The sequence below is a fragment of the Leucopleurus acutus genome (genome assembly GCF_964270905.1).
Source record: "Leucopleurus acutus genome assembly, chromosome: 8".
In the NCBI taxonomy this organism is placed as follows: Eukaryota; Metazoa; Chordata; class Mammalia; order Artiodactyla; family Delphinidae; genus Leucopleurus; species Leucopleurus acutus.
The window spans coordinates 11,013,082-11,038,406 of NC_139151.1; the positions used below are offsets into that span (position 1 = coordinate 11,013,082).

Genomic DNA, 25,325 nt, shown 5'->3' on the forward strand with positions numbered 1-25,325 from the left:
TCCATCCACCCATCTGTCATTCATCCAGCATCCATCTCTTTATTTATCTAGCCATCTAGTATGCACCGCTCTAAGATATGATCAGATGTGAAAGATAAAGCCTTGTGTTTAAAGAGAATATGATTTTAGTGGGGGTGAGAGTATGCAAATGAACAGTTTTTGGTATTTAATTCTCATTTACTGGACAAATTGAGATAGACTTTATTTCATTTTTCTGGGGACACACAGCAAAATACAGGTAGACTTATGTTTAGAAAACAGAGGTTAGTCTGCAATGTTTAGAAAATTGTAAAGGAAATAATATTTACTGGTTCTAATTGAAATTAGTGTTAGTACTCTTAAATGTGTTGATAGTTTGGGTAGGGAACATTATATCCATCAAAAATGTCTTTCAAATATTTTAGCTATTTTAACAGGTAGAAAGAGAGTAAAAAACTGAGAGAAATATTGTTTCCTTGTAGAGTTTAGCAGGATATAGTGTCCTCTTCCTCAAATTGAGGTTATAAATGCCTTGGGCCCCCAGCTAAAAAGCAGCAGATGGGTAGGATCCGCTCCAGATTGATTAAATGAGAATTTCACGGGAATGAGGAGCTACTGGTATGTCTAACAAGGTCTCCAGGTATCAGAAGGCGAATGTGAGCAGCACTGATGGTGAGGGTTTTCTGGCATTGAAACCGTGAGATGTGAGAGGTAGCCCTGTCTCTGCTACCGGCTGGTGTGGCTGTAGGGCCACAGAAGGTTCTCCATAAATGCTTCTTGAATATATTGATATGTATGGGAGCAGGGCATCAGTAGGTTGCATCGTACCATTTTTCAAAAAGAGAATTGAAGAGTTTGGTTGAGATGACACAGTGAGTTAGTGGCGGAACTGAGAATACAAACCAAGACTTCTGAGTATTTGGTCTGATTTCTCTCTTCTTCCCCATAAGATTCCCTCTGGGGACTTCAAGTTTTTATATTTAAGGCTCCAAGGCTGTCTGAGCATTTGATTTTCCTGCTAACGTCTTGTCCTTGCTTTAGAGTGACACTTGATCTGTCGGTACCCCCTTAAGAAAACCCAAGGAAAGTGCATATAAGGTGTCTCTGGGCCTCCCTTGGAAGGTGTGAACTAGCCTGTGGCTAGTTAATAGTTTCCCACGTTTGTTTTCACCTAGAAGAATACTGTTCCTTATAGAATTTTCTAATACTTCCTGTCAAAGCACATGAGGAAAAGGCTGTCCTTTTCCTCTTGACACAATGGTGTCAGATATGCCCTCATAAAGCCAGAAACATGTCTGGACTTAATTACTGGTTGATTTTCAGATCTTGAGCGTATCATCTAGGTTGAATGTATGAGGAGGTAAAAAAAAAAATCACTTTGACAAGAAACAAAGGTAGAAGTGTCATCTTGGGAGTTCTCATTTTAAGCCAGTGGGAAAAAAATCTTGGACCCGGTCTGAACTAAATTCAGGTAGGGCCTGGAGAAGGGTCATCTTTGCTTCTCTCTTTTCCAGTAGTGGTTTTCTGTAATTTTCTACTTGGTAAAAATGTGGAGAAACAGGTGGAAGTAACAGAATGAATACAAGACTCAGGTGACCAGAGAATAAAACGTTCTGAGACTGACCTAAATTTACAGTGTAGTTTGTCCCAGATCTACTGATTTAATGTGGTTCTAGTGCAATATCTGTGAATCAAATGGTCTTTTGAGAACGGATTTGCATGAAATTTGCCGAGTGTTCGTTTCCCTGTAGGCAGGTAGTCTTTCTCATTCTCTTTCAAAAACACAAATCTGATATGTTACTCTTCTGTTCAAAAACCTTTAGTGGTTCCCTTTTGCCTGAAGGTTATAGTGCAAACTCTTTAGCAGATCATTCAAGGCCAGTCACACCCTGGCCCCCATTTCAGCCTCCTTTCCCTCCATTCCCCATACTCATAGAAAATTCTTGTCCTGTTTCAAGCATCCAGTACGTCTATATCGTCATGGTTCACACTGGGTTGTAGTTTGTACAACCTACCTTTGCTCTCTACCTAAAATAGCTTTCTCTTTCTGGGGTGATTCTATTTGTCTTCTGAGGCCCAGATTGATTCGGCACTTCTCAGAGAGGAATAGTAACTAGTGATTAAGAATGTGGACTCTGGAACCAGTCTGTCTGGAATCAAAGCCTCGGTTTTCTCACCTGTGAAATGGGTAGAATGACAGCACCCACTCACATGGTTGATGTGGGAATTAAAGGATAAAGGATGCATAGTAAATACTATACGAGTTAGCTGTTGCTATCCTCTAGCCTCCCAGAAAAAAATTCAGTTCTCTACTTTTCTTTGCCCCCATGATAATTTCTTTGTTTTTATCATACTAGCTGTTATTCTGATTTCTATTATATTTAGTTGAGTATCCATGTATCTCCCTTGCTAGCCTCTGAGCCCCCGAAAGGTTTGTTTCTTATTTAGTTTAGTGTTCCTGAAGCCTGGCACAGACCATTTCATAGTATAGTTTATTTTTTATTCTTCTTTTAAAAATTGAAATATGGTTGATTTACAATGTTGTGTTAGTTTCTGGTATACAGCAAAGATATATATATATATATATATGGTACACATATGTATATATGTATACCTTTTCCAGATTCTTTTCCATTATAGGTTGTTACAAGATATTGAGCAGAGTTCCCTGTGCTATACAGTAGGTCCTTGTTGATTATCTTTTTTTTTTTTTTTTTTTTTTGCGGTACGCGGGCCTCTCACTGTTGTGGCCTCTCCTGTGGCTCACGGGCCCAGCTGCTCCGCGGCATGTGGGATCTTCCCGGACCGGGGCACGAACCCGTATCCCCTACATCGGCAGGCGGACTCTCAACCACTGCGCCACCAGGGAAGCCCTCTATTTTATATATAGTAGTCTGTATCTGTTAGTCCCAAACTCCTAATTTATCCCTCCCCTCCCTTTCCCCTTTGGTAGCCATAAGCTGATTTTCTATGTCTGTGAATCTATTTCTGTTTTGTAAATAAGTTCATTTGTATCATTCGTTTAGATTCCATATATAAGTGACATCATGTGATATTTGTCTTTCTCTGTCTGACTTACTTCACTTCGTATGATAATCTCTAGGTTATCTGCTGCAAATGGCACTATTTTATTCTTTTTTTATCACTGAGTAATATTCCATTGTATGGATATATCATATCTTCTTTATCCATTCATCTGTTGATGAACATTTAGGTCAATTCCAAGTCTTGGCTATTGTAAATAGTGCTGCAATGAACATTGGGTGCATGTATCTTTTTAAATTATGGTTTTCTCCGGATATATGCTCAGGAGTAGGATGGCAGGATAATGTGGTAGTTCTATTTTTAGTTTTTTAAGGAACCTCCATACTGTTCTCCACAGTGGCTGTATCAATTTACATTCCCACCAACAGTGCAAGAGGGTTCCCTTTTCTCCACACCCTCTCCAGCATTTATTGTTTGTAGAATTTTTGATGATGGCCATTCTGACTGGTGTGAGGTTATACCTCATCGTAGTTTTGATGTGAGTTTCCCTAATAATTAGCAATCTTTTTTAAATTTACTGTTTAATTTTTAATTAATTAATTAATTTTATTTATTTATTTTTTGGCTGCATTTGGGTCTTCATTGCTGTGCGTGGGCTTTCTCTAGTTGTGGCGAGTGGGGGCTACTCTTCGTTGTGGTGTGCGGGCTTCTCATTGTGGTGGCTTCTTATTGCAGAGCACAGGCTCTAGGCGTGCAGGCTTCAGTGGTTGTGGTACGTGGGCTTAGTTGCTCTGCAGCATGTGGGATCTTCCTGGACCAGGGCTTGAACCTGTGTCTCCTGCATTGGCAGGTGGCTTCGTAATCACTGTGCCACGAGGGAAGCCCCATAATTAGCGATCTTGAGCATCTTTACATGTGCCTGTTGTCCATCTGTATGTCTTCTTTAAAGAAATGTCTATTTAGGTCTTCTGCCCACGTTTTGACTGGGTTGTTTTTTTGATATTGAACTGTATGAGCTATTTGTATATTTTGGAAAGTAATCCCTTGTCAGTTGCACTGTTTGCAAATATTTTCTCCCATTCCATAGGTTGTCTTTCTTTTGGTTTCCTTTGCTATGCAAAGGAAAAAATTAAGTTTAATTAGGTCCCACTTTTTTTTTTAATTGGGGTATAGTTGTCTTACAATGTTGTGTAAGTTTCTACTGTACAGCGAAGTGGAGTCCCTGTGCTATACAGCAGGTTCTCATTAGTTATCTATCTTATACATATTAGTGTATATATGTGTATATGTCTATCCCAGTCTCCCAATTCATCCCCCTTGTTTATTTTTGCCTTTATTGCCATTACTCTAAGAGATGGATCCAAAAAATATAGCTGTGATTATGTCAAAGGGTGTTTTGCCTATGTTTTCCTCTAAGATTTTTATAGTATCTGGTCTTACATTTAGGTATTTAACCCATTTTGAGTTGATTTTTGTATATGGTATTAGAGAATGTTCTAGTTTCGTTCTTTTACATGTGGCTGTCCAGTTTTCCCAGCACCACTTACTGAAGAGACTGCTTTTTCTCCATTGTATATTCTTGCCTTCTTTGTCATAGATTAATTGACCATAAGTGTGTAGGTTTATTTCTGGGCTTCCTATCCTGTTTCATTGATCCATGCATCTGTTTTTGTGCCAGTACCATACTGTTTTGATTACTATAGCTTTGTTGTTTAGTCTGAAGATCATAGTTATTTTAAAAAATAGCTTTATTTAGATATAATTGACATAATGAATTGTCCATATTTAACATGTACAATTTGATAAATGTTGATATATGTATACACCCATAAAATCATCATTACAATCAAAATGGTGAACTGTCCATTGCCCCCTAAAGTTTCTTCCTGCCTACTGTAATCCTCTCCTTCCCTCTTTACCTTCCCTCTTCAGGCAACCACTGATCTACTTTCTGTCACTGTTCTTCCATTTGGCATGATTATTTTGAGGTTCATCTCAAAATAATTTGTCGAGGGTTTATTCCTTTCTATGGCTGGGTAGTAGCACATGATATGAATTTACCACAGTTTGTCTGCCCATTCAGCTGTAGATGGACTTCTGGTTGTTTACCATAGGATAGGGTTAAATAATTGTTTATTAAATTGAATCAGCTGTAGCAAAACTTTAACTAAGGGGAACCTGGTGTGTTTCCACATCTGCTTTTTGTGATAATCTCCTAATTCAGAGAAAAAGCTCAAGGTTAGCAAGAGATGTTAAAGTAAATGCCGGTCCTTAGTTGGCACCTGGAGTGTACACTCAGGTGTGATACTCAGATCCTCCGTCCATCCCCCAGAGGCTGGGAGGCTGGGATGTGTCAGCTGGCTCCTTCTCTGAGAATTGCCTTCAGTGGGGAGAATCATTTTGCCCAAGTCACACCTCCTCCATGGGGCCCCTCCACGGGCCCCATCGAGAGGGGCTGAAAGGTCCTGTGCCCTTGCCTCCAGGTGGAGCAGCTCTAAAGGGAAATGGTCCAGCTTCAGAGCTCCCCTTGGGATCAGGATTAGCTGAGACCTTTGTTGCCACAGCACCCCATTTCAGCAACTCTCTCCGCCCCATCTTGCTTCCTTCACAAGTGTTGTCCTGAGAGTGTGGCTATAAACTCCCGCACACAAGTCTCCATCTCAGCATCTGTTTTCCAGGGAAACTGACCCACAACAGCACCTGAAATAGGTTGTCAAATGAGTGAGTGAATGAAAGAATGAATGAATTCTCCATCTGAGATAGAAACACCGCTCTTTTTCTCTGAGCCTAGAAGGATGCTTGTCTTACAATTTTTTTCAGAGCATTAAAGATCTTACTTTATTATTATTATTATTATTTTTTATTTATTTATTTATTTTTGGCTGTGTTGGGTCTTCGTTTCTGTGCGAGGGCTTTCTCCAGTTGTGGCGAGCGGGGGCCACTCTTCATCGCGGTGCACGGGCCTCTCACTGTCACGGCCTCTCCTGTTGCGGAGCACAGGCTCCAGACGTGCAAGCTCAGTAGTTGTGGCTCACGGGCTTAGTTGCTCCGCGGCATGTGGGATCTCCCCAGACCAGGGCTCGAACCCGTGTCTCCTGCATTGGCAGGCAGACTCCCAACCACTGCGCCACCAGGGAACCCCAGATCTTACTTTAAATTGCCCTCTGGGAGATGATGAGTATATCTTATTCACCCATGGATGTGCTATCAACTGGTTGCCGACCTTGAGAAATGTCACAGTAGTCCACTGGGCTCAGAAAGGACAAATGGTCCGTCGGGGAAATGCTGCAAGGCAGGCTCTGAGTGACATGCCCTTGTGGTTTTCATGGTCCTTCCCCCTCTCAACACCCCCACTTCAGCCTGCAGCCCACAGGGGGCTCAGCAGGGGAAGGGAGCAGTTTGTGCCTGCTTAGCAAGTGGAGGAAAAAGGTGAGGTCAGAGCATAGTGGTCAAGGAGTGACCTTCTACCTATTTTCTCATGGAAAAGTGTCTACTGACCACGTTGTATGTGGGAGGTCTCATAGCTGATAGCCCATTTGTCACTTTGATCTGGGTTTCATGAAATCCCCATGGTATGTTTTCGTACTCATAGGAGGTAGCATTTGATGGGGTCGTGTTGGGACAGATTTGAGAGAAATAAACATCATCACCCTGATCAACCTAGGTTGTCAGGAAGAAAAAAAATTCTGAAAAGGAGATTTATCAAGTAGGTGAAAGATGGACTCTTTTCAGGGTCAGAAAGGATAGGGGATTTCCCCATGCAGAAAGAAGCCCCTGGGGTTTTTGTTGCAATTACAAGAGGGGCCTAAACTTTCTTCTTGACCTTTCATGGCTCCTGTGAAGAATCTGTGACCTTTCCCAAAGCCAGGGCCAGAGGTGGCCTGGCCTGCATTTCCCAGCAGATGCAGGATGCCCAGTTCACACCTTGTCGGGATTCTCTGAGCACTGTTGTCGACTTACACAGAGTGGTTGGGGAGTTTGCAAACCAGAGCAGCAGCCTCTGTAACTAGTTATTGATTGAGAAAAGGGCTTCCTAGGAGCAGCAGAGCTTAGCGGGATGAATAAGGGGTGGTGGGGCAGACACACCCGGACTTGTCCACTGGGCCCTGTCACTAGCAGCCCTGTCGTCTTGAGAAGAATACTTGTCTCTTGGTATCAGTGTCCTCATCTGTAAAATGGGAAGAATAATGACAGCATAAGGTGGCTGGGAGGTATGAATCATACACATTATCCATCGTGCCCAGTACGGCGGCACATCCAAGATCCTCCATAAATCTGCAGACCTCAGGGAGCGGGGCTGCATCTTGTCCCCACAGGAACCACAGCAGGTGAGACGTTCCTGGAAAACGAAAGGGCCAGCTCAGCTTTTGTTCTTAAGGCTTCTGCCTACAACCTAATCAAATGGATCATTCTGAAAACAGAACTCAAGTAAGAGCTGATTTCAGAAGGAAATTGTGGTTTGGGGGAAGGTACCGCAGAAAAGCCATCTCCAGCTTCAGATCTTAGCTCACAGATCTCCCAGGACAAGTGACTTCCCTTGGTGTCTTCATGTGCAAATGAGGGGGTTGGATGAGAGCAATTGTTTTCCAACTGTGTTCTGAAGAACCCATGTATCCCCCAGGTGCCTCAGGGTTCTTCAATATTTTCCTTAAAATTTCTTTCAAAAATATTTCAAACTGTTTGTCCAGCCTCTGGAACCAGGCTGACATGGCTGGGATCTTAGCTCCAACAAATCCAGCCATGTGACTTTGGGCAGGTTGTAGAATCTAAGACTCAGCTTCCTCTTTTGTAAATTGGGAATAATAATAGTATCTTTAAAATAGGTTGTTGAGAAGATTAAAGAGGTTTACGAGATAAGCCCTCACTAAATGCTGGCTGTCATTTTGCCACCTACTGGACATTACCAGCCTCTTCATTTGTTATACAGTAGGAATGGTTTCTGTGCTGGACTCAGGGCTTAGAACAAAATCCAAATGCTTCACCGTGGTCCACAACAGAGGCCGGCAAACTTTTTTGGTAAAGCGCCAAGAAGTAAGTATTTCAGGCTTTGAGGGTCTCGTGTCCTCTTGTACTCACCTCTGCCCTTGTATCCAGGAAGCAGCTGTAAGCAATATGTCAATGAATGAGCATGGCCATGTGCCAATAAACTTTATTATAATTATAAAACTAAACTTAAAAAAACAAACAGAACTTTATTATAGAGACTGGAATTTGGATTTCCTATAATTATTGAGTTGTGTCCTGACATAATATTCTTTTTTTTTAAATTGAAGTATAGCTGATTTACAGTGCTGTGACAAGCTCTGCTGTACAGCAAAGTGACTCAGTTTTACACATATAGACATTCTTTTTTTAGTACTCTTTTCCATTATGGTTTATCCCAGGAGACTGGATAGAGTTCCCTGTGCCATACAGTAGGACCTTATTGTTTATCCATTCTAAATGTGATAGTTTGCATCTACCAACCCCAAATTCCCAGTCCATCCCTCTCCCTCCCTTCCTCTCCCTTGGCAACCACAAGTCTGACCTCTGTCTGTGAGTCTGTTTCTGTTTTGTAGATAGGTTCATTTGTGCCGTATTTTAGATTCCTTATATGTGATACCATATGGTGTTTGTCTTTCTCTTTCTGAGTGATGTCACTTAGTATGATAATCTCTAGTTGCGTCCGTGTTGCTGCAAGTGGCAATATTTTGTTTATTTATGGCTGAGTAGTGTTCCATTGTATATAGATATGTACACCACATCTTCTTTATCCACTCATCTGTCGATGGACATTTAGGTTGTTTCCATGTTTTGGCTATTGTGAATAGTGCTAGTATGAACATAGGGGTGCTTGTATCTTTTTACACAATATCCATTTGATGTTTTTCGACCATTTAAAATTGTAAAAACGTCCTTAGCTTGTGGGCTGGACAAACACAGGGCTGTAGGCCAGATTCTGCAGAGCCCTGGTGTACAGGGCCCCGTGTTTCTGGGTCTGCCTTCCTCTCCTGACTCATTTCCCCCCACTTCCTGCCATGCTCATGAAGGTTTAGCCCGCTGACCCCCTTTGTTCTAACCCTTAGCTCCTTCCCACGTGGGGGCTTTTGCACTCATTCTGTCTCCCCAGGAGCCTCCTCATTTAGCTCTTCACCACAACCAGTTTCTGCTCAAGCCTCCACCGCTGGCTTCATTGCCACTGCTCAGGTACACCAAAGCTGGCCATCCCATCTCAAGTAGCATCCGCTGCCCTGCATCCCTTCCAAATGTACTATCATATGACCCACTTTCCTCCTAAACAACATGGATCAACACCTGTAATTATTTTATTTACTTGTGGATTCATTGTCTATCTCCAAAATTCATGAAAGCAGGGACCTTGTTTTGTTTTTGTTTTTGTTTTTTTGCGGTACGCGGGCCTCTCACCATTTTGGCCTCCCCCGTTGCGGAGCACAGGCTCCGGACGCACAGGCCCAGCGGCCATGGCTCACGGGCCCAGCCGCTCCACAGCATGTGGGATCTTCCCAGACCGGGGCACGAACCCGTGTCCCCTGCATCGGCAGGCGGACTCCCAACCACTGCGCCACCAGGGAAGCCCCGGGACCTTGCTTTTTGATTTGCCGCTGTACCTCCACCTGCCACCTGCTAGGAACGTAGCATTCAATCAGTGTTGTAGAATGAAGGATAAGTCCACAACCTTAGGATCTTAGTCTCTTAATTTCTCTCATACGAGTTAATAATACCTGATCTCCTTACCTTGAAAAATTGTTTTGAGGATCAAATGAGAATGTGCTTTTAAAACTATAAACAATTATACTTGGGGAAGGTCGTAAAATCATTAGGGCAGCCTCTTAGACAAATCACAGAATTCAACAAACACCCCAACTTTTACCATTCTCCTCTTACTACAGAAGCTAAATTATGGGGCAGATAGTAAAGTGACACCAGTATGAATGAGGCTGTTTTATTCCTTGTCCCTGATATTCCCCATAGACAAGAGGAATGGCTTAGATGAGTGATTTTATCTTGGCCTTAGCAAAAGCGATTTAGTTATCAGCATGTAGTATCTTTTTATTATTAGCACGTAGTATTAGGTATTTTATATTATCCTATTTGATGCTCATAAGCATGCTATAAAAAATCATTATGCACCCATTTTTCCAGGTGAAATGAGTTTAAGGGATCTAGGAAGTAGCTGAGCCAGGATCAGAACATGGCTCTATCTGACTCTGGAATTAGGGGTTCCTCTCTGGTACAATATCAAGTTCCTCTTCAGTGATACAAAGACTTTCTGAATTGTCCCATCAATACAATGACAACCAGCAAGCTACATGAACCTTGGCATCCTTTCATGGTCAGGAGCAAGCCATCTGGGTTTTACATGTTTATTTTGGGCAAAATGACGCATTCTCTTTCTTTCGAAGGAAAACTGCTTTTTGGTCCTCAAACAACTTTCCAAAAAAAAAAAAAAAACACCAAACATTTTTGCTTATTTAAGCTTAAACAGATCCAAAGCACAATGATTCGTTTTCTTTGGATGTGCAGGCAGCCTGTACGTATATCACAAAAGGGCAAAATGAGCTTGGGAAACTGTCAAGCACAGAACAGCTGAGAACCAGCCACAAGGCTAACCACAGCTTGGTCTTTTGTCAGATCTGAGCATTAGCTGTTAAGTTTCCTCAGTAAGTAAACCCTGCAAGGGTAGCAGCCAGTTGTGCCAATGAAAATGTGTGTTCATGTTCTCGGTATACATTTGCATACATGGCTTCTTTTAAAACCTATTAGCTTAACATATCATTACTTCAGAAATGGGGTCTATGGCTTTTAGTAGTGTGGAACCCAGTTTGAACTGGAATTGTCCTCTCTCTGACCCAAATTCTTTCTCTATGCATCATTCCTGGTACACCTCCTCCGGGTGGGTAGTGGTGAGGGATGAAGCCTCGCACGTGGGGCAGAGGAAGCGTTTTGGAGCTCGCTCTTTCATTCCTGGGGGGGTTTTCACCTCTCCAGCCAGGATGGCTCAGAGAGATGCCCAACCAGAAGGGAGCAGAGGCCCACGGTGCTGCCGGAGCCTCCTCTCCTTTCCTTGAGCAGCAAGTGCCCCTCTGAGGGAAGGATCCCACTCTTAATGGACATTTATGAAATAATAATGACCACAGCAACGTCTGAGGACATGATAGGAGTCGAGACCACTCAGTGTAATATGAGATCGCTCTGGATCGACTGAGGACACAGTTTCTCTTTATTAAATCATCTAGGAACCACTTAAATGGAGCTGCTCATGGAATGGAATGAACTAATTACAATGGTGCCAGAGCTGTATGGAGAAGAGCACGCAGCCAGGAAAAGCACAGATGCCACAGGTACTTTACAAGGAATTTGGCGACACAATTAGGTGTGGTTTCCTCTTTCATAATTACAAACCCTTTTCACCAAATAAATATGCCTGAATCACACAGAAAAATGATACATAGCTTTATAAATGAGAAAGAAACCAATACACCTCCCCAAACAGGTTTAAAATGGTCTATGTGTAACCAGGATGGTGTTCCCAATCTTGCGTGGCAATCAAAGAAAGAACCAGTACATATTTCCCATTATACATACTTATGTATCCTGTACAGAGTCCAAGAATAGTTGAGCAGCTGCAAAAATTCCGATTTCTGTGTGAGTAATGGCAGCTAAATGGTGCAGTGTAAAACATTTGTAAGAACTGATGGTATATTAAGTTCTCACTATTCATCATCATAATTTTAAGCTTACACACACGGAACAAAATAGCATATGTATTTAAAAATCAAGTGATTTCCTCTGCATTTAGAGGCGACTTTTCCCCCTTCCCTTGAATTTCTGTTACAGCTAGTCACTTCCCTAGGAAAATTCAATATGTTGCCGTACGAAAGAGAAGCAAATCCAAAGTGAATCCTATGTTTAAACATGAAAAGCATCTGCCGTCACCTAACAAAATATCCCCCCATCACCTTAGTAAAGTGAATGTTCACCTAAAATAGATATTAAGTCGCTCTTTTCCCTTCCCTCCTCCGCCCGATCTCACCCCTCATGGCGAGGCAGCAAGACTGGCGTCTCTGAGTTCTCACACGTGTGCAGGACTACAATTTAAATGCAAATAACCCTGCGCCTCATCATCTGAGAAGTTGGTGCAGACGGGCCAGTTGTGACTGTGCCTGCGAAAGTTAAAGGAGGCTCATCTGTATTCCAACACACGCGTGACTTAGAGTAAATTCAAAAGGGCAATTCATCACTGCTTTCAAATTAGACACCGGAGCGGCAGAGTGCCTAGGTTACGAGGAATACCTCCCTTACCACCCAGGGACGCCTTTCTACAAAGGCAACGATAGGAACCTCTCTGCAGTTCTTCAGTCAGTCCCCAGTGACACTAGGTAATTGAAATAAGAGACTTGATTTAATACGGACACAGCTAGTTGAGTGGAAAAGATACATTTATGGTAATGCTAAGCACAACTGAATGACAATCTATAGGCATTCCAAATTCCACTGACAGGAAAATGACCACAGCAGCCTAAAATGCAAGAAAAGGATCAACAATGATTTACCAAACTGACATCACTCCAGAAGATATTTTTTATTTTTTATTATTTTCATTTTTTGCAAAATTGTCTTTCAAATATAAGGTTACTTTAAAAGAATTCTTTGGTTAAAGTATAATTAAAATAAAAACTAGAGACTCCCCCAAGCCTTTCAATACAGGGTGAAAAATACCCCCCTCTTTCAGCCATCAGATGGCCATTTAATCAGCCATTCAGATTCTATGAATCTAAATGTAATGGAAAACACTGTATTCTGAACTCCTTGCTGGGGTGAAGCAATAAGCTCCCAGCTACCATTGCAGTGATGGAGAGGGAGCCTGGGAAAATGAAACCCCCAGCTTGTGCATTAAAATGTGCCAATTATTCTAGTCCACAAAGGAATAGACGTGGCATTTTAAAATCACTGAAACCAAAGTCTATCTGTGAATAATACTGAGCCATTAGCGGGTTGGTGTGGCACACTTGTGCAGGCAGCAGACTGTTTTGGACCTTCAATCCCAGATTAAATCCTTTAGTTAATTTTATCTGTTTATTTCAGATAACTTTCAACATTAAAAAAAAAAAAATTTCCTCTCTACAGGAAACCATTTGCTTCTTCCAATCTGGCATTTCCTTCCTTTCTCCCTTGCTTCCTTCCCCCTCTCCCTCCCTTCTACCTTCCTTCTTTCTCCTAGCCCCCCAAAACATTGAACAGGCAGCAGCCTCAGTTCAAAAGAAACCAGCCTGAACTTGGAGTTGTAATAGCAATTTAGAATTTTTAAATGGATATGAAATCATGTAATACAGTTGTCTCTTCCTTTTATTACACATAGATTCAACACAATTTCCAAAGAATTTCTCAACTGGAGTCCAAGTTTAGTTTTTTAATTAGGTAAATGTGAAAAGAGAATTTCATGAGAATTCAGATCATTCAGGCCATTTTGATCAACAATCTGGATAAAGCAGAGGAATAAACTCTTTGACTCAAGGTTCTCCACCCTAAATTATTCAGAAGATTATTTCAGATCTTTGCCTTCCTTTGCTCACACAGATGATGGCCTAAGGCTTTGTCCATATTGGACTAAGGACACTGGACCGTAGCCCAGCTAAACCAGTCTATCAGGTCATCAAAGGCTTAAGATCATGGAGAAGGAGAGAGGGATAACCTGTTCTGAACTTTGTTCTATACAAGTACAGACCCTGTCCAGAACACACTGCTACAATTTTCAAGGAAATCGAATATGAGATGTTCGCGCATTATTCTGAGCATTTAAAGTCCATGAAAATTTGTGGAGAATCTAATAAACATTATAGATCTGATTACAGTGGATTCACCTAATTACAGATAAAAGAATGACTGGCAGTGACATTGCATTGGCCATACTGTGACTTTTCTCTTAAAACCTTTAATATGAGTATTTCCCCCAGTTTAAGATGAAAACTTTTATATTAATCAATCATGTCAGCACAGAGTTATTTCTAGACCCAGAAGCTGGATCAGTGTTTATGCAATGCTGGAAGAAATCAAGATTTGTTTCTTAAAATATAAAATTCATGACATATTTCTCTAAGTGACTTAAAAAAAAAACTCAACAATAATCCTCTTGCAGATTAACATACATAGCCAGCATCCTTTCACTTCCTCTTCTTTTCAAGGCTCATCAAATTCTAGTTTCAGATAGGAGCATAGATCTATTTTTATATCCCATATGTTTTCTCCTTTGGGTTCTGAAGCTTGTTTAATGCTACAATGTATACTGATTTGTTTTACATGAATGTTCTCTTTAAATGGCTGAGATTTCATTTTGCACATATATTCTAGAGTGAACTATACCATGCCAGACCATTGTCTGCTGCCGTCAACAGTCAGCTAGTCACACAATTAACTAGACATTGATACCTGTTTTCGTTTGACTGTCATTTGTTTTCCTTTTAAATAAACTCCCTCTAAATTCAGGAAGCAAGTGTGACGAGATACCACAGGATGTGGCTCTCCCAACTTTCCTTAAGTAGCCCTACCTACCTCTTTTAAATTACCATAGCAAAACAAACAAACAAATAAAAACGACAGCACAAGCAGCAGTGCCGTCGTGACTGTCATCATTTAAGTTAGTTCCCTGACTTCATAATACATCTCTGGATGTAACTGATGCATTTGCGGGTGTTCTGTTATGGTTGACATGTACTGTAAGCGTACAATGATCTGACCCTTGGTATGGTTTGTAACGACGTCCATATTGCACAAGAATGAGCTTCTTGCTGACTCAAAGAATGTATTTCACATACATCTGAAAATGTCACCATCCTTAACCAGTTACCATGGTCTAGACTCTCGGGGCGAAGACGAGCGAATCACGGTGATTCAGAAGTCCTGTGGCTCGTTAGGCTGTGACACGAGGAACTCCTTTGATATATTTGGCAAGTTCGTTGCTCCTACAATTGAATACTTCACACGTTTATCTTATCTTCCTCCTGAGTATCCAAAAGTGCTTTTGGAGAGTGAAAATGCTGTCTCCCCATTTCACAGATAGATAGAAGCAAGGGGGGTAGGACAGTAGCACAAAGCTGCAGTCAGCTTTTCTCTAGAGAAAATGTGATGTGGTGGTACCAGGGTGAAGGTTAGAGTCCTCCGGCAGATGGCCTGAGCCAGCAGCACTAGTGTGTGTGGGGGTCATACTGAGGGTAGAAATTGATGGGAAACCGCATGTTTTCTAATCACCTTAAAAGAATTCTGCAGCTTGGTTTTAACTGGAACATGGAGTTAAAAAGAAAAGAAAAGCCCATCACTGGACTGGCAGCTTGGTGTCCCTCCAGCTGGATTCTCCTGCATCTTTCCTCAGAGTGGGCTGGCAGCTCTCTTTGGGAGGACCCAGGCTCCTTAGCACAGATGGAAGGGAGGACACATCCTCTGCTCTAGCAGGTGCCCCTGTATAGGAAGACAATTCTTGAAAGCCTTGTTAGCGAGGCAAGAGTCCAGGGAGAATGAATTTTTTTCCCCTGAATCAAGTCTTTCTCTCCTTGACATGGTCTCATCCTACGAACATTAAAGCCTGAAAGGAAATATGCTAAATGATTCTGAGCCGTCCACTTAGGATGTGGTGCAGACTTTCCCACTGTTACTAAGTACACAAAAAGCCACTTCTCCCGAAGCCTTCCTCACGTCTTTTCTTCTTGTCCGCTCGTGCGGTTATTCTTGCAGCAGGGTCTCTCTCCAGTTGAAGCCCCCAGTTGGTCCATGGGTGAGAGGGAGGATTGGTGGGTCTGTCAGCTGCCAGATTCCAGTTTCTCCTAATTCTTCACAGGAACAAAACCCCAAGTAGGGGATCTGAAGTAAGATAGTAAAGAAAGGGAAAACAGAAAACAGGTTGAGTGCTCTAACTTTTACCTAGGCGAAGGAAAATTCAAAGGAATGAATAAGGGCTTTGTAGGCAAGCATTCCCTCCAAAATATTGAAAATGAAATGGATAGAACTGATACATTAGAAGGAAGAGTATTTACAACGCAAGAGGATTCTTCGGAAGGATTCATTAAATGCAATTATTTATAGATGGTTTCTATATAGCACGGGAGGAAAAAAAGGAACTCATGTATAAAGCTAAGGTGCTAGGAGTTCATTCCTGATTACAAGTCAAGCTGAAAACGCAGCTCAAACATTTCTGAAATTATACTTGGACAATGGGAAAGATGAATCAAGTTTTAAGAATTTGTTTTATCCTGCTTTTTCTTGCATTTTTTGGCATGTGTACCTAACACATTCAGAGCTGAAGCTGTGTGCCCTTCCTAACTTCAGTAGGCATGGCATTTCAAAACGTACTTGTGTGTGTGTCCAGAGTTGCATTTATGAACAAGACAAAAATCTCTGCCCTCAAGCAGCTTACAGACTAATGGGAAGGAGAGACACGTAAGTAAGTTTTTAGAAAAATGAGAAAAGCGTTGCCGTCGAGTTTGAACCAGGTTCTCTGGGGATAGTTACGGGAAGCATATAACTCAGCCTGGAGGGAAGCGTATGTGGGAGGGTGGCTGACGGGAAAACCTCTTCCACAGGCATGAGGAGGAAGAATCCAGATGTGTTGGTCAGCCTGGTGGGTTTTCTGTCTCGCTGCCTTGTTCCTGGGTTTGCCTTTCAGCCTCATCATTTTGAATCACTGCTTCCTTTGGCCTATCCGCCAGGACCTCTCTTCCAGCTGAGCTATCAGATGCTGTGTTTTGGCCCACAAACCTCCTCCGTATCCGTTCCATGGTCCCACAGGGAAATCCAGACAATTTGCTTATGATTCTTAGCTACTTCTTAAGTTTTAGCTCTTAGAAGCTAGAAGTAGCTCAAACACATCTTTTTCTCTTACCCAAGGCCTGATAAAGCGCCTTAAACAGAGCCCCATTCAATACATCTTGGTTGCATAAACCAATAAATGTACCTTCCCAGCTCCAAAGAACTTCGCTATCAGCCAGCACTGAACCATTCTGAAGCTCCGAGGCCCCACAGGCCCCTGGAATGCAAGCAGGAATTACCTTTCGGACCATTTGCACAAAGTCCTTGGAGTTCTGAGGTGACAGGCCCTGAAGCTGGCAGGTACACGCTTCAAGGGAAGATGCGTGGGCCACAATCAGGATGTTATTTCCTGGGGGCAAAAAAGCAAGGACTGAAAAGACTGTTTCTATAAAGACATATGTAAACCTTGTAATAAGTACTGAAGCCAAGTGTTCCAGGGAGAGGCAAACATTTTCGAGAAGGAGACAATTCGGCCAAAAGCAAGATTTTGAAAACGCTTTGTATTGTGAAGGCAGCCTAATGTCATTAAAAACAAAAAACAAACAAACACAACAGAAAAACCCAACAACAAACCTACTTTTAATCTTAAAGTAATTAGATTCACAGACGGTAACAAGTACATATTTTACATATTAAATATACGTGTGTATATTTTATCTATACTATATACACATATTATATAATATGTATATACATTACACATATACATACATATATATGCAATCTGTATCTTGCATATATACTATACACACACACACTAGGTAGGTCCCATGCACCCTTCACACAGCCTCTCTGATAGGAACATCTTGCCTAAGGTACACTATCAAAACTAGGAAATGAACACTGGTATAATCCACACAGCCTATTCGGATTTCACCAGCTTTAGCCAAGTCTATCACATGTGGAGCTTTTGGGAACCATCACCTCCAATCAAGGTACAAAACTGTTCTATGTCTACAGGCCTCTCTGCTATTCTCATATATTATAGTTTTTGATGTTGCCATTGTAGAGCTGTGAGCACTTGAGACTTTCTGGTTGACAGAACAAGCTGAGTTTCTTTGCAGTGGGGATGGGTGGTACCACAGGGGTGGTCATGAAGTGAGTGGCTTACAAGGGATAACTGAAAGGCGGGAACCATCCACAATACTGTTGACCAGGGCTACCCACTGTTAACTTTCTGGTGTACGTAAATCCAGCCTTTGCTCTATGAAGATAAATATTTTAACTTTTAGTGGGGGATGGGAACGTGCAGACTCTCTTATAATCTGCCCTTTTTACTACAAATATTACAGTCCTACACATCATTAAATATTTGAGTTCAATGATTATAAGATTCAGTGGCAGACTTGAGTCGTATAGCACACTGCTCTTGGTTGGTGGTAGTAGTGACGGTGGGTGTATTTGTGTCAGTGTGTTTGTGTGTAGGTGTCCATGCTCCTGGATCAAATTAGAGGCAAAACAGTGTTATGGTAAAGAATTTCTGGAAACTGTAATAGGGAACCTCCTTCAGAGAGTGGAAGATAAATAGCTGAAATGCAGAATTCTGTTATTTCATAGAGTAGCTAAGTCTGATGTATTTCCACGGAATATCTACCATTTGAGGTACTCAAGAGAATAGTACAAATTTAACATGAAAGTATCTATAAGAGAGTCTGGAAATATTTTTCTTTCCTACTAAGCAAGTTTGTCAAAGCACGCTGAACCATCTTGAATAGCCAATTAACCATGGTGGAAAAATGATCACAGATTTAACTATGGAGTCCAAAATAATACCTACCTTTACTTTTACATTCACTTATTATTTCCTTTGTTACTTGGAAACTTCTACTGATATAGGTGTCATAGGATTCTGAAACCACTAATTTGCTGACTGGAATGTGAGGTCTGCAATAGAAAAATGAACAAAGGCATCGAAAACATTTTGATCCCAAGACAAAGCAACTGACGTTACTCTAAGTTTTAGTTCAAGACCTTTCTAAAGTTCCCATATTTCTGTTTATCCATTTCCCTAGAAAGGATGGAGGCACAGGGAAGAGTATTTCAACTATGTAGAAGTGGGGTCCTAATATGCAGAATGTACAGAAATAAAGGCCATGTGCGCATGGTGTCAAAGTGACCAGCTGAAAAATGAAACATTCAGTTCAGGCTTCCCTTGCAGGATATCTCATAGCAGTTTGACTAATTTTACTGACAGTCAGTCCCAGGTCACATAAACAAGAGGAAGCTAAGCAGAGGTTAGATCTCTTTATCTATTTAAATCACCAGAGATTTCCCAAGCCTCTAGTAGGCTTGCACACGATAAGCAGTAAGGGTAAGTTTTACTTAATCTTTTTCCAGTTTTATTGGGATTTCATTGATGTATAACATGGTGTAAGTTTAAGGGTATACAAGGTATTGATTTGATACGTTTATACATTGCAAAATGATGACCACCATAGTCTTAGCTAACACCTCCATTATGTCACATTTTCTTTTTGGTGGTGAGAACATTGAAGCTTTACTCTCTCATCAACTTTCAAGAATATAATACAGTATTGTTAACTATAATCACAAGGCTGTACATTAGATCCCCAGAATGTATTCAGCTTTTAACTGTAAGTTTGTAGCCCTTTGACCAGTCTCTCCCTATTTCCGCCTCCCCACGGTCCCATGGGTGTCCATGCTACTCTACTGTCTGTTTCTCTGAGCTTGGCTTTTTTAGATTCCACATATAAGTGATATTATGTGGAGATATCTCTCTGAGATCTTATTTTCATTTCCTTTGGATATACCCCAGAAGTGGGATTGCTGGATCATACGGTAGTTCTATTTTTAATTTTTTGTGGACCCTCCATAGTGTTTCCGTAGTGGTTGTACCAGTTTACATTCCCACCAACAGTGCACAAGGATCCCTTTTCTCAAAAGAACTACCACATGACCCAGCAATCCCACTACTGGGCCTATACCCTGAGAAAACCATAATTCAAAAGGAGACATGCGGGCTTCCCTGGTGGTGCAGTGGTTAAGAATCCGCCTGCCAATGCAGGGGACATGGGTTCGAGCCCTGGTCCAGGAAGATCCCACATGCCACGGAGCAACTAAGCCCATGCGCCACAACTACTGAGCCTGTGCTCTAGAGCTTGTGAGCTACAACTACTGAGCCTGCATGCTGCAACTACTGAGCCCGCATCTTGCAACTACTGAAGCCTGTATGCCTAGAGCCCATGCTCTGCAACAAGAGAAGCCACCGCAATGAGAAGCACGTGCACCATAACCAAGAGTAGCCCCCGCTCGCCGCAACTAGAGAAAGCCTGCATGCAGCAACGACGACCCAACACAGCCAAGAATAATAAAATAAATTTAAAAAAAGATCCTGCTGTGATTTACGTCAAAGAGTGTTCTGCCTATGGTCTTCTCTAAGAGTTTTATAGTGTCCGGCCTTACATTTAGGTCCTTGATCCATTTTGAGTTTTTGTGCACAATTGACTTCTGTATGTTGATTTTGTATCCTGCAACTTTGCTGAATTTGTTGGTTAGTTTTGACAGTTCTAGGATTTTCTGAGTCTTTAGGATTTCCTATATATAAGATCATGTCATCTGCAAACAAAGAGAGTTTCACTTCTTCTCTTCCAATTTGGATGCCTTTTATTTATTTATCTTGCCTAATTGCTCTGGCTAGAACTTCCAGAACTATGTTGAATAGCAGTGGTGAGAGTGGCCACGCTTGTCTCGTTCCTGATCTTAGAGGAAAAGCTTTCAGCCTTTCACCATTGGGTATGATGTTAGCTGTGGGCTTGCCATAAATTGCCTTTATTATGTTTAGATATGTTCCTTCTATACCCAATCTGTTGAACAATTTTTATCATGAAGAGGATGGTGTATATTGTCAAATGCTTTTTCTGCATCTACTGAGATGATCATATAATTTTTATCATCTTTTTTTCTAAATAAATACACCACAATAAATGTGGTGTATCACATTTATTTATTTTTTCTAAATAAATACACCACAATAAATGTGGTGTATCACATTTATTGATTTTTGTATGTTGCACCATCCTTGCATCCCTGGAATGAATCCCACTTGATCATGGTGTATGAGCCTTTTGATGTGCTGTGGAATTTGGTTTGCTAATATTTTGTTGAGAATATTGGCCTGTAGTTCTCTTTTCTTGTAGTATTCTTATCTGGCTTTGGTATCAGGGTAATGCTGGTCTCATAAAATGAAATAGGGAGTTGTAAGGATAGGTTTTTAAAGGAGATATTAGGTCCATTGGACTTGTGAGCTGATAACGCTTCAGCAGCCTTTCCTTTTCTTTCTTAGTTTGAACCCAGACCACATACCTGGCAGTTGGAGAAGTCCAGGGAACATAAAGATGAAGAAAACCAATTTCTATGTTTGAGGAGCTCTCTGTGTGTGGTTGGGGTGAGTAAGCTATTGATGTAAATGATAATTATGACACGATGTACAAACGCATATAAGACGATGGTCAAAGCAGGGCCCTCCGATCCTGGTGACCCTGAATGTCTTCAATCCCAGTCACTTCTGTCTTCCACCTTCCTTTGCTATTTAGTTTTCTGGTCTATGAGGTGTTTACCTTGTTTTTTTGAGTACAAACTGTGTCATATTTTCTTATTTTGTCTTTCATTGTTGGTATTTAGTGCATGGAGGTGCTAGTGAGTTCTCAAAGTGAATTCTCATGGCATCTGCATCAGAATACATTGCTGCTGCTGCTGCTACTAAGATTTACTGAGAGGTTCCCGTGTGTCAGGCTCTGCGCAAAGCGCCCTACTTGCGTTCTTTGAACACAGCCCACCTAGCAACCCTTTTGCAAATTCTGAGTTTATGGACGACAAAACTAAGGCTTAGAAAGGCTACAGCTGACTTGCCTTTGCTTACATCATTAGCAACTCTTCGAGCCCGGATTTGAACCTGTGTCTGAGATTAATACCTATAAAGTTATCCTTCACCCTGGATGGCTTCTGATAGTGCCCTCCTCAAAGCTGCCCTTCTGTGCACTTGGGTTTACTGTCTGGAGAGGAAGGGTGCTGTTCCTTTTGAAGGTAACTTGCCTTCATCTAAATAACATTCCCTCTGCAAGCATACTATTTCTCCTAGAAAACAACCTTCTGAATCTTACAACACCCTGGGTGACAGGGAGAAACACGAATCCCCGCTCGTTAGGGATGCGCCTCCTTGTTCTGGAGCAAACCCTTTCTTCCCGTCCCTACTTCTCATCCAGTTCCATTACCATTTACATCACCTGGTTTCCCAGGACCCCTCCCCCAACACACACACATACACACTGTGACAAAAGGCCTCTTTGGTTCAGGGAGTCACGGCAGGGGTGAAACCACACTGTAATGTACAAGATTTGCGGAAGTGAAGAGTTGGTAGATGCCAGACTCCAGTTCCTCCTGATCAGTTCTTGCCTTGAAGCTGAACCTATGAACGGCTTCCACGTCTGAACGAGCCCTGACGGGGACGGGACAGTCAACGCTTTCCCACTCCTGTCAGCAGCATCCTGCTTCTGACAGGACCCCTGTACTATTCTGGGACCCAGGTGGGCCTCCAACCACCAACTAGACCTGGCCCCCAGAGCTCTGGGTACACAGGTAGTACCCTTGGGATAGTATTCTCCCGTGTATACTCTCCTCTCCCCAGCCTACTTTGGTCCAGACTGTAGAGCAGGCTTCTGCCCTGAGTCCCACACCAAAGTTTGATTTGTTGTCTAATACTCCAGATCCATGGCTCCCCATCCCCTTTGCCCTGCCTCCCCCAGTCAGGGTCCTGTTCTGAAGCCTCATGCAGCCGGTGTGTATTTTGTTTTTTTCTGTCTTGCTCCTTCCCGCCTAGCTCCACTGGGGCTGCTTTCTACACCCAGCCCCCAGGATGGGTCTTGCTGCCCGTGGCGGACGCTTGGATATTGGTCACCAGCCTAAATCCACCTTCCAGCCGCTCCTCCCTCCTGTTCAAGGCGACAGGGAGGGATCTATGAGCAGTGCTTGCCTGGCTTATAATACCCTGCCTGTCGGTTCTTGCCCCTCTGCACATCACCACGTTTCTCCAGTCATTTGGGCACCACTACCTGCTTCAGAAGCCCTGCTCACTTGACAGAATTAATTTCAGAGTGAATTTGACTCTAGGGGCTGTGCCTCTCACATGCTTGATGGGTGAATTTCACGACTGATTTATAGAATTAGAGGCTTAATCTCACCACCACCCCAAGCCCCAACACAAAATGGTTGAATAGAACTTTGATTTTTCGTAGAGGAAAAGGAAATCTGGAATATGAACCGTGTCCTGGCCCCCAGGTTCCTGGCATTCATCCTTCTGTTCGTACTGCTGGTGGGGTATGTGTCTGTGTGTGGAATGATTCTGGGGACCTTTGTAAATAGCTTGGGAAGAATTGCAGGCTGCACTTAAAGGGGAATCTGAGGCTAGCTGGCCTGGGTGGGGCTGGGTGGTAGGTGAGGAAAGTCATTTTACCAACGTTGGCAGTAACTTGTTCTCTTTCCAGGGCAGAGGGATGATGGCTGTTGGCATGGGGACAATCATTTATTGCTGCTTCCCAAGGAACAGAAAAACAGTGGCCATAGAGTAGATAGGACAAAATGTGAATTATTTCAGTAGAGGATCTGATGGATTGATTTAATCTTATTTTTGAGGAATGCTCATTCCTTTAAGGCAAGAAGTAGCACACATTAATTAATTAATGGGGTTATCTGAGGTCTTATTTGCAGAGCCAAAAATTAGTATGGAAGAAAAGATATTCTCTCCTACCTTAGCCAGAAACTCATATTGCTTCATCTGAGGTTTGGGTAGGTATTTGAAATGAAAGGTCAAGGGATAGCACAAGGAAGAAAGTTTTGCTTATATTGGTCACTTGTTCCAAACTCTGTTTTAAGAAATGCATTTAATTCCCCACCGTAATGGCTGTGAATACCTGTCCTCCTTCAAAGACATTTTACAAATGTCTGGGTGGATTTTTTTTTTTTTCAACGCTCAACCTAAAACTTTATTGCACACTGACAAGATAATCAGATATATTTTAAACGCTTAATAGGAACAACTAACAAAAATATTTAAACCAAATACAGCGGTTAGAGAGAAAAATATTGCTTACCAAAAATATTTAAAATAAATACTGCTATAAAGAACACAGAAAGCATTTTTTTTATCACGTCACTAAGAAGCCCGAGTGGATTTTTGATGGTTAATGTAAGTATGTTATAATCTACAAACACTTCTTTCTAATAGTCTAATGGGAAAAGCAAAGGACTACTACAAAGCAGATTACACAGTGTTTGGCACACAGAAAATGATCGATCAAGGTTAGTTATTATTATTGTCAGATATGTCCACTACATGTATAACTTTCGGCAGCCCACAGAACTCTCTCACATATGAAAGTGGCTTGCCTCCATCCTGGGGTTATAGCAATAATGAATGAAGATAATTAAAAATGCTTTGAAAAATCGAAAGCGACAGTCCAGGGCAAGACACCGTCATTTCCCTTATTTCCCAACAGGCTTCTGAACTGCTTTATCATTAGCTGGTGTGTGCTCCTGGCATGCGAAGTGGTTTTATTATTCACTGAAATCAATGTAGTAAAGTCAGAAAACCCTAGTGCATGTGATGGGAGACATACTTCACACCAATGCCCAATACAAGGGAATGCTGGCTTTCTCCAGTTTTTTTTTTTTTTTTTAAATCATAGCGTGACTTCCACCAATATGGACAACTGGCTGTGGGCTACATCTGGTCCTTCATCTCCTTAATTAGCCTGGCCTGGTGGAGAAGAGTACTTCCACATTGGCCTCAGGAAACAGCCCTTTCAGAGGGTTACCTGTAGGTTGTATCAACACTCAGGTTGGCTGCAGCTAACTCTGATGGAGGTATCCACGCAGGTAGTGTGTTCCCAGCAACCCATTTTGTCCACTCAAATAAACCAGGCTCTACGCGGATCTTCAAGTGATTTTCTTGTTGTAAACCTTAGAGGGAAAATAAAATGAAGATGAAGGAAGTATTACTATGTTCTCAGTGGAAAAGTAAATTAGAGGCCAAATTGTTACAAAAATGCTCATAAACCTTCTATTCTCTCTCCTAGCAGATGCTATATATAGCTTAAGGAAGTAAAGTATGCAGGTTTGGACAAGAGTTTTTAATTTTTGTGTTATAAGCACGTGAGTTCATTCTGGCCACATCACCAGGATGTATGCTGGCTTTAAATGGTATCTGATTAAAGAAAAAGTCATTATCCATATAATTTATTACAGTTCTGTGACTACTATAATTCCTCTTTCTAAAGTAAGTTCCAAGATGTTCTTACCAAGAAACTTCAGAAATTCTCAGCATCCACTGTTTTACAACAGCTTACATTCTATTTGCGTATCATAGAGATAGTTCATTTTCTCTACTAGAAAATCCAGTGTTGAATATTTACCAATGCCAGTGCACAAGTCCTGTGTTTTGTGATTGTGTAACTGTCCTCAGAGTGGGAACTGTCCCTGTTTAACTCTTTGTATTGCATTTAGCCAACAGTTTTTCCTTGCAGATGAGAATGCGTTTGAATACACAGATG

General features: G+C 41.8%; 1 protein-coding gene across 2 annotated transcripts in view; it reads right to left on the reverse strand.

The window, feature by feature from the left end:
* Positions 1 to 15,678: 15,678 nt before the first annotated feature.
* The window catches only part of UBASH3B (ubiquitin associated and SH3 domain containing B), a gene marked incomplete at both ends in the record, with an annotated part of 136,324 nt that continues 126,677 nt past the window's right edge, over positions 15,679 to 25,325 (reverse strand). For both annotated transcript variants that reach the window (XM_082845309.1, XM_082845310.1), the window contains 4 exons: positions 15,679 to 15,816; positions 17,001 to 17,110; positions 18,539 to 18,645; positions 24,591 to 24,735. In XM_082845309.1, the coding sequence (XP_082701435.1) occupies positions 15,679 to 15,816; positions 17,001 to 17,110; positions 18,539 to 18,645; positions 24,591 to 24,735 (500 nt within the window). The remainder of the gene's footprint in view (positions 15,817 to 17,000; positions 17,111 to 18,538; positions 18,646 to 24,590; positions 24,736 to 25,325) is intronic.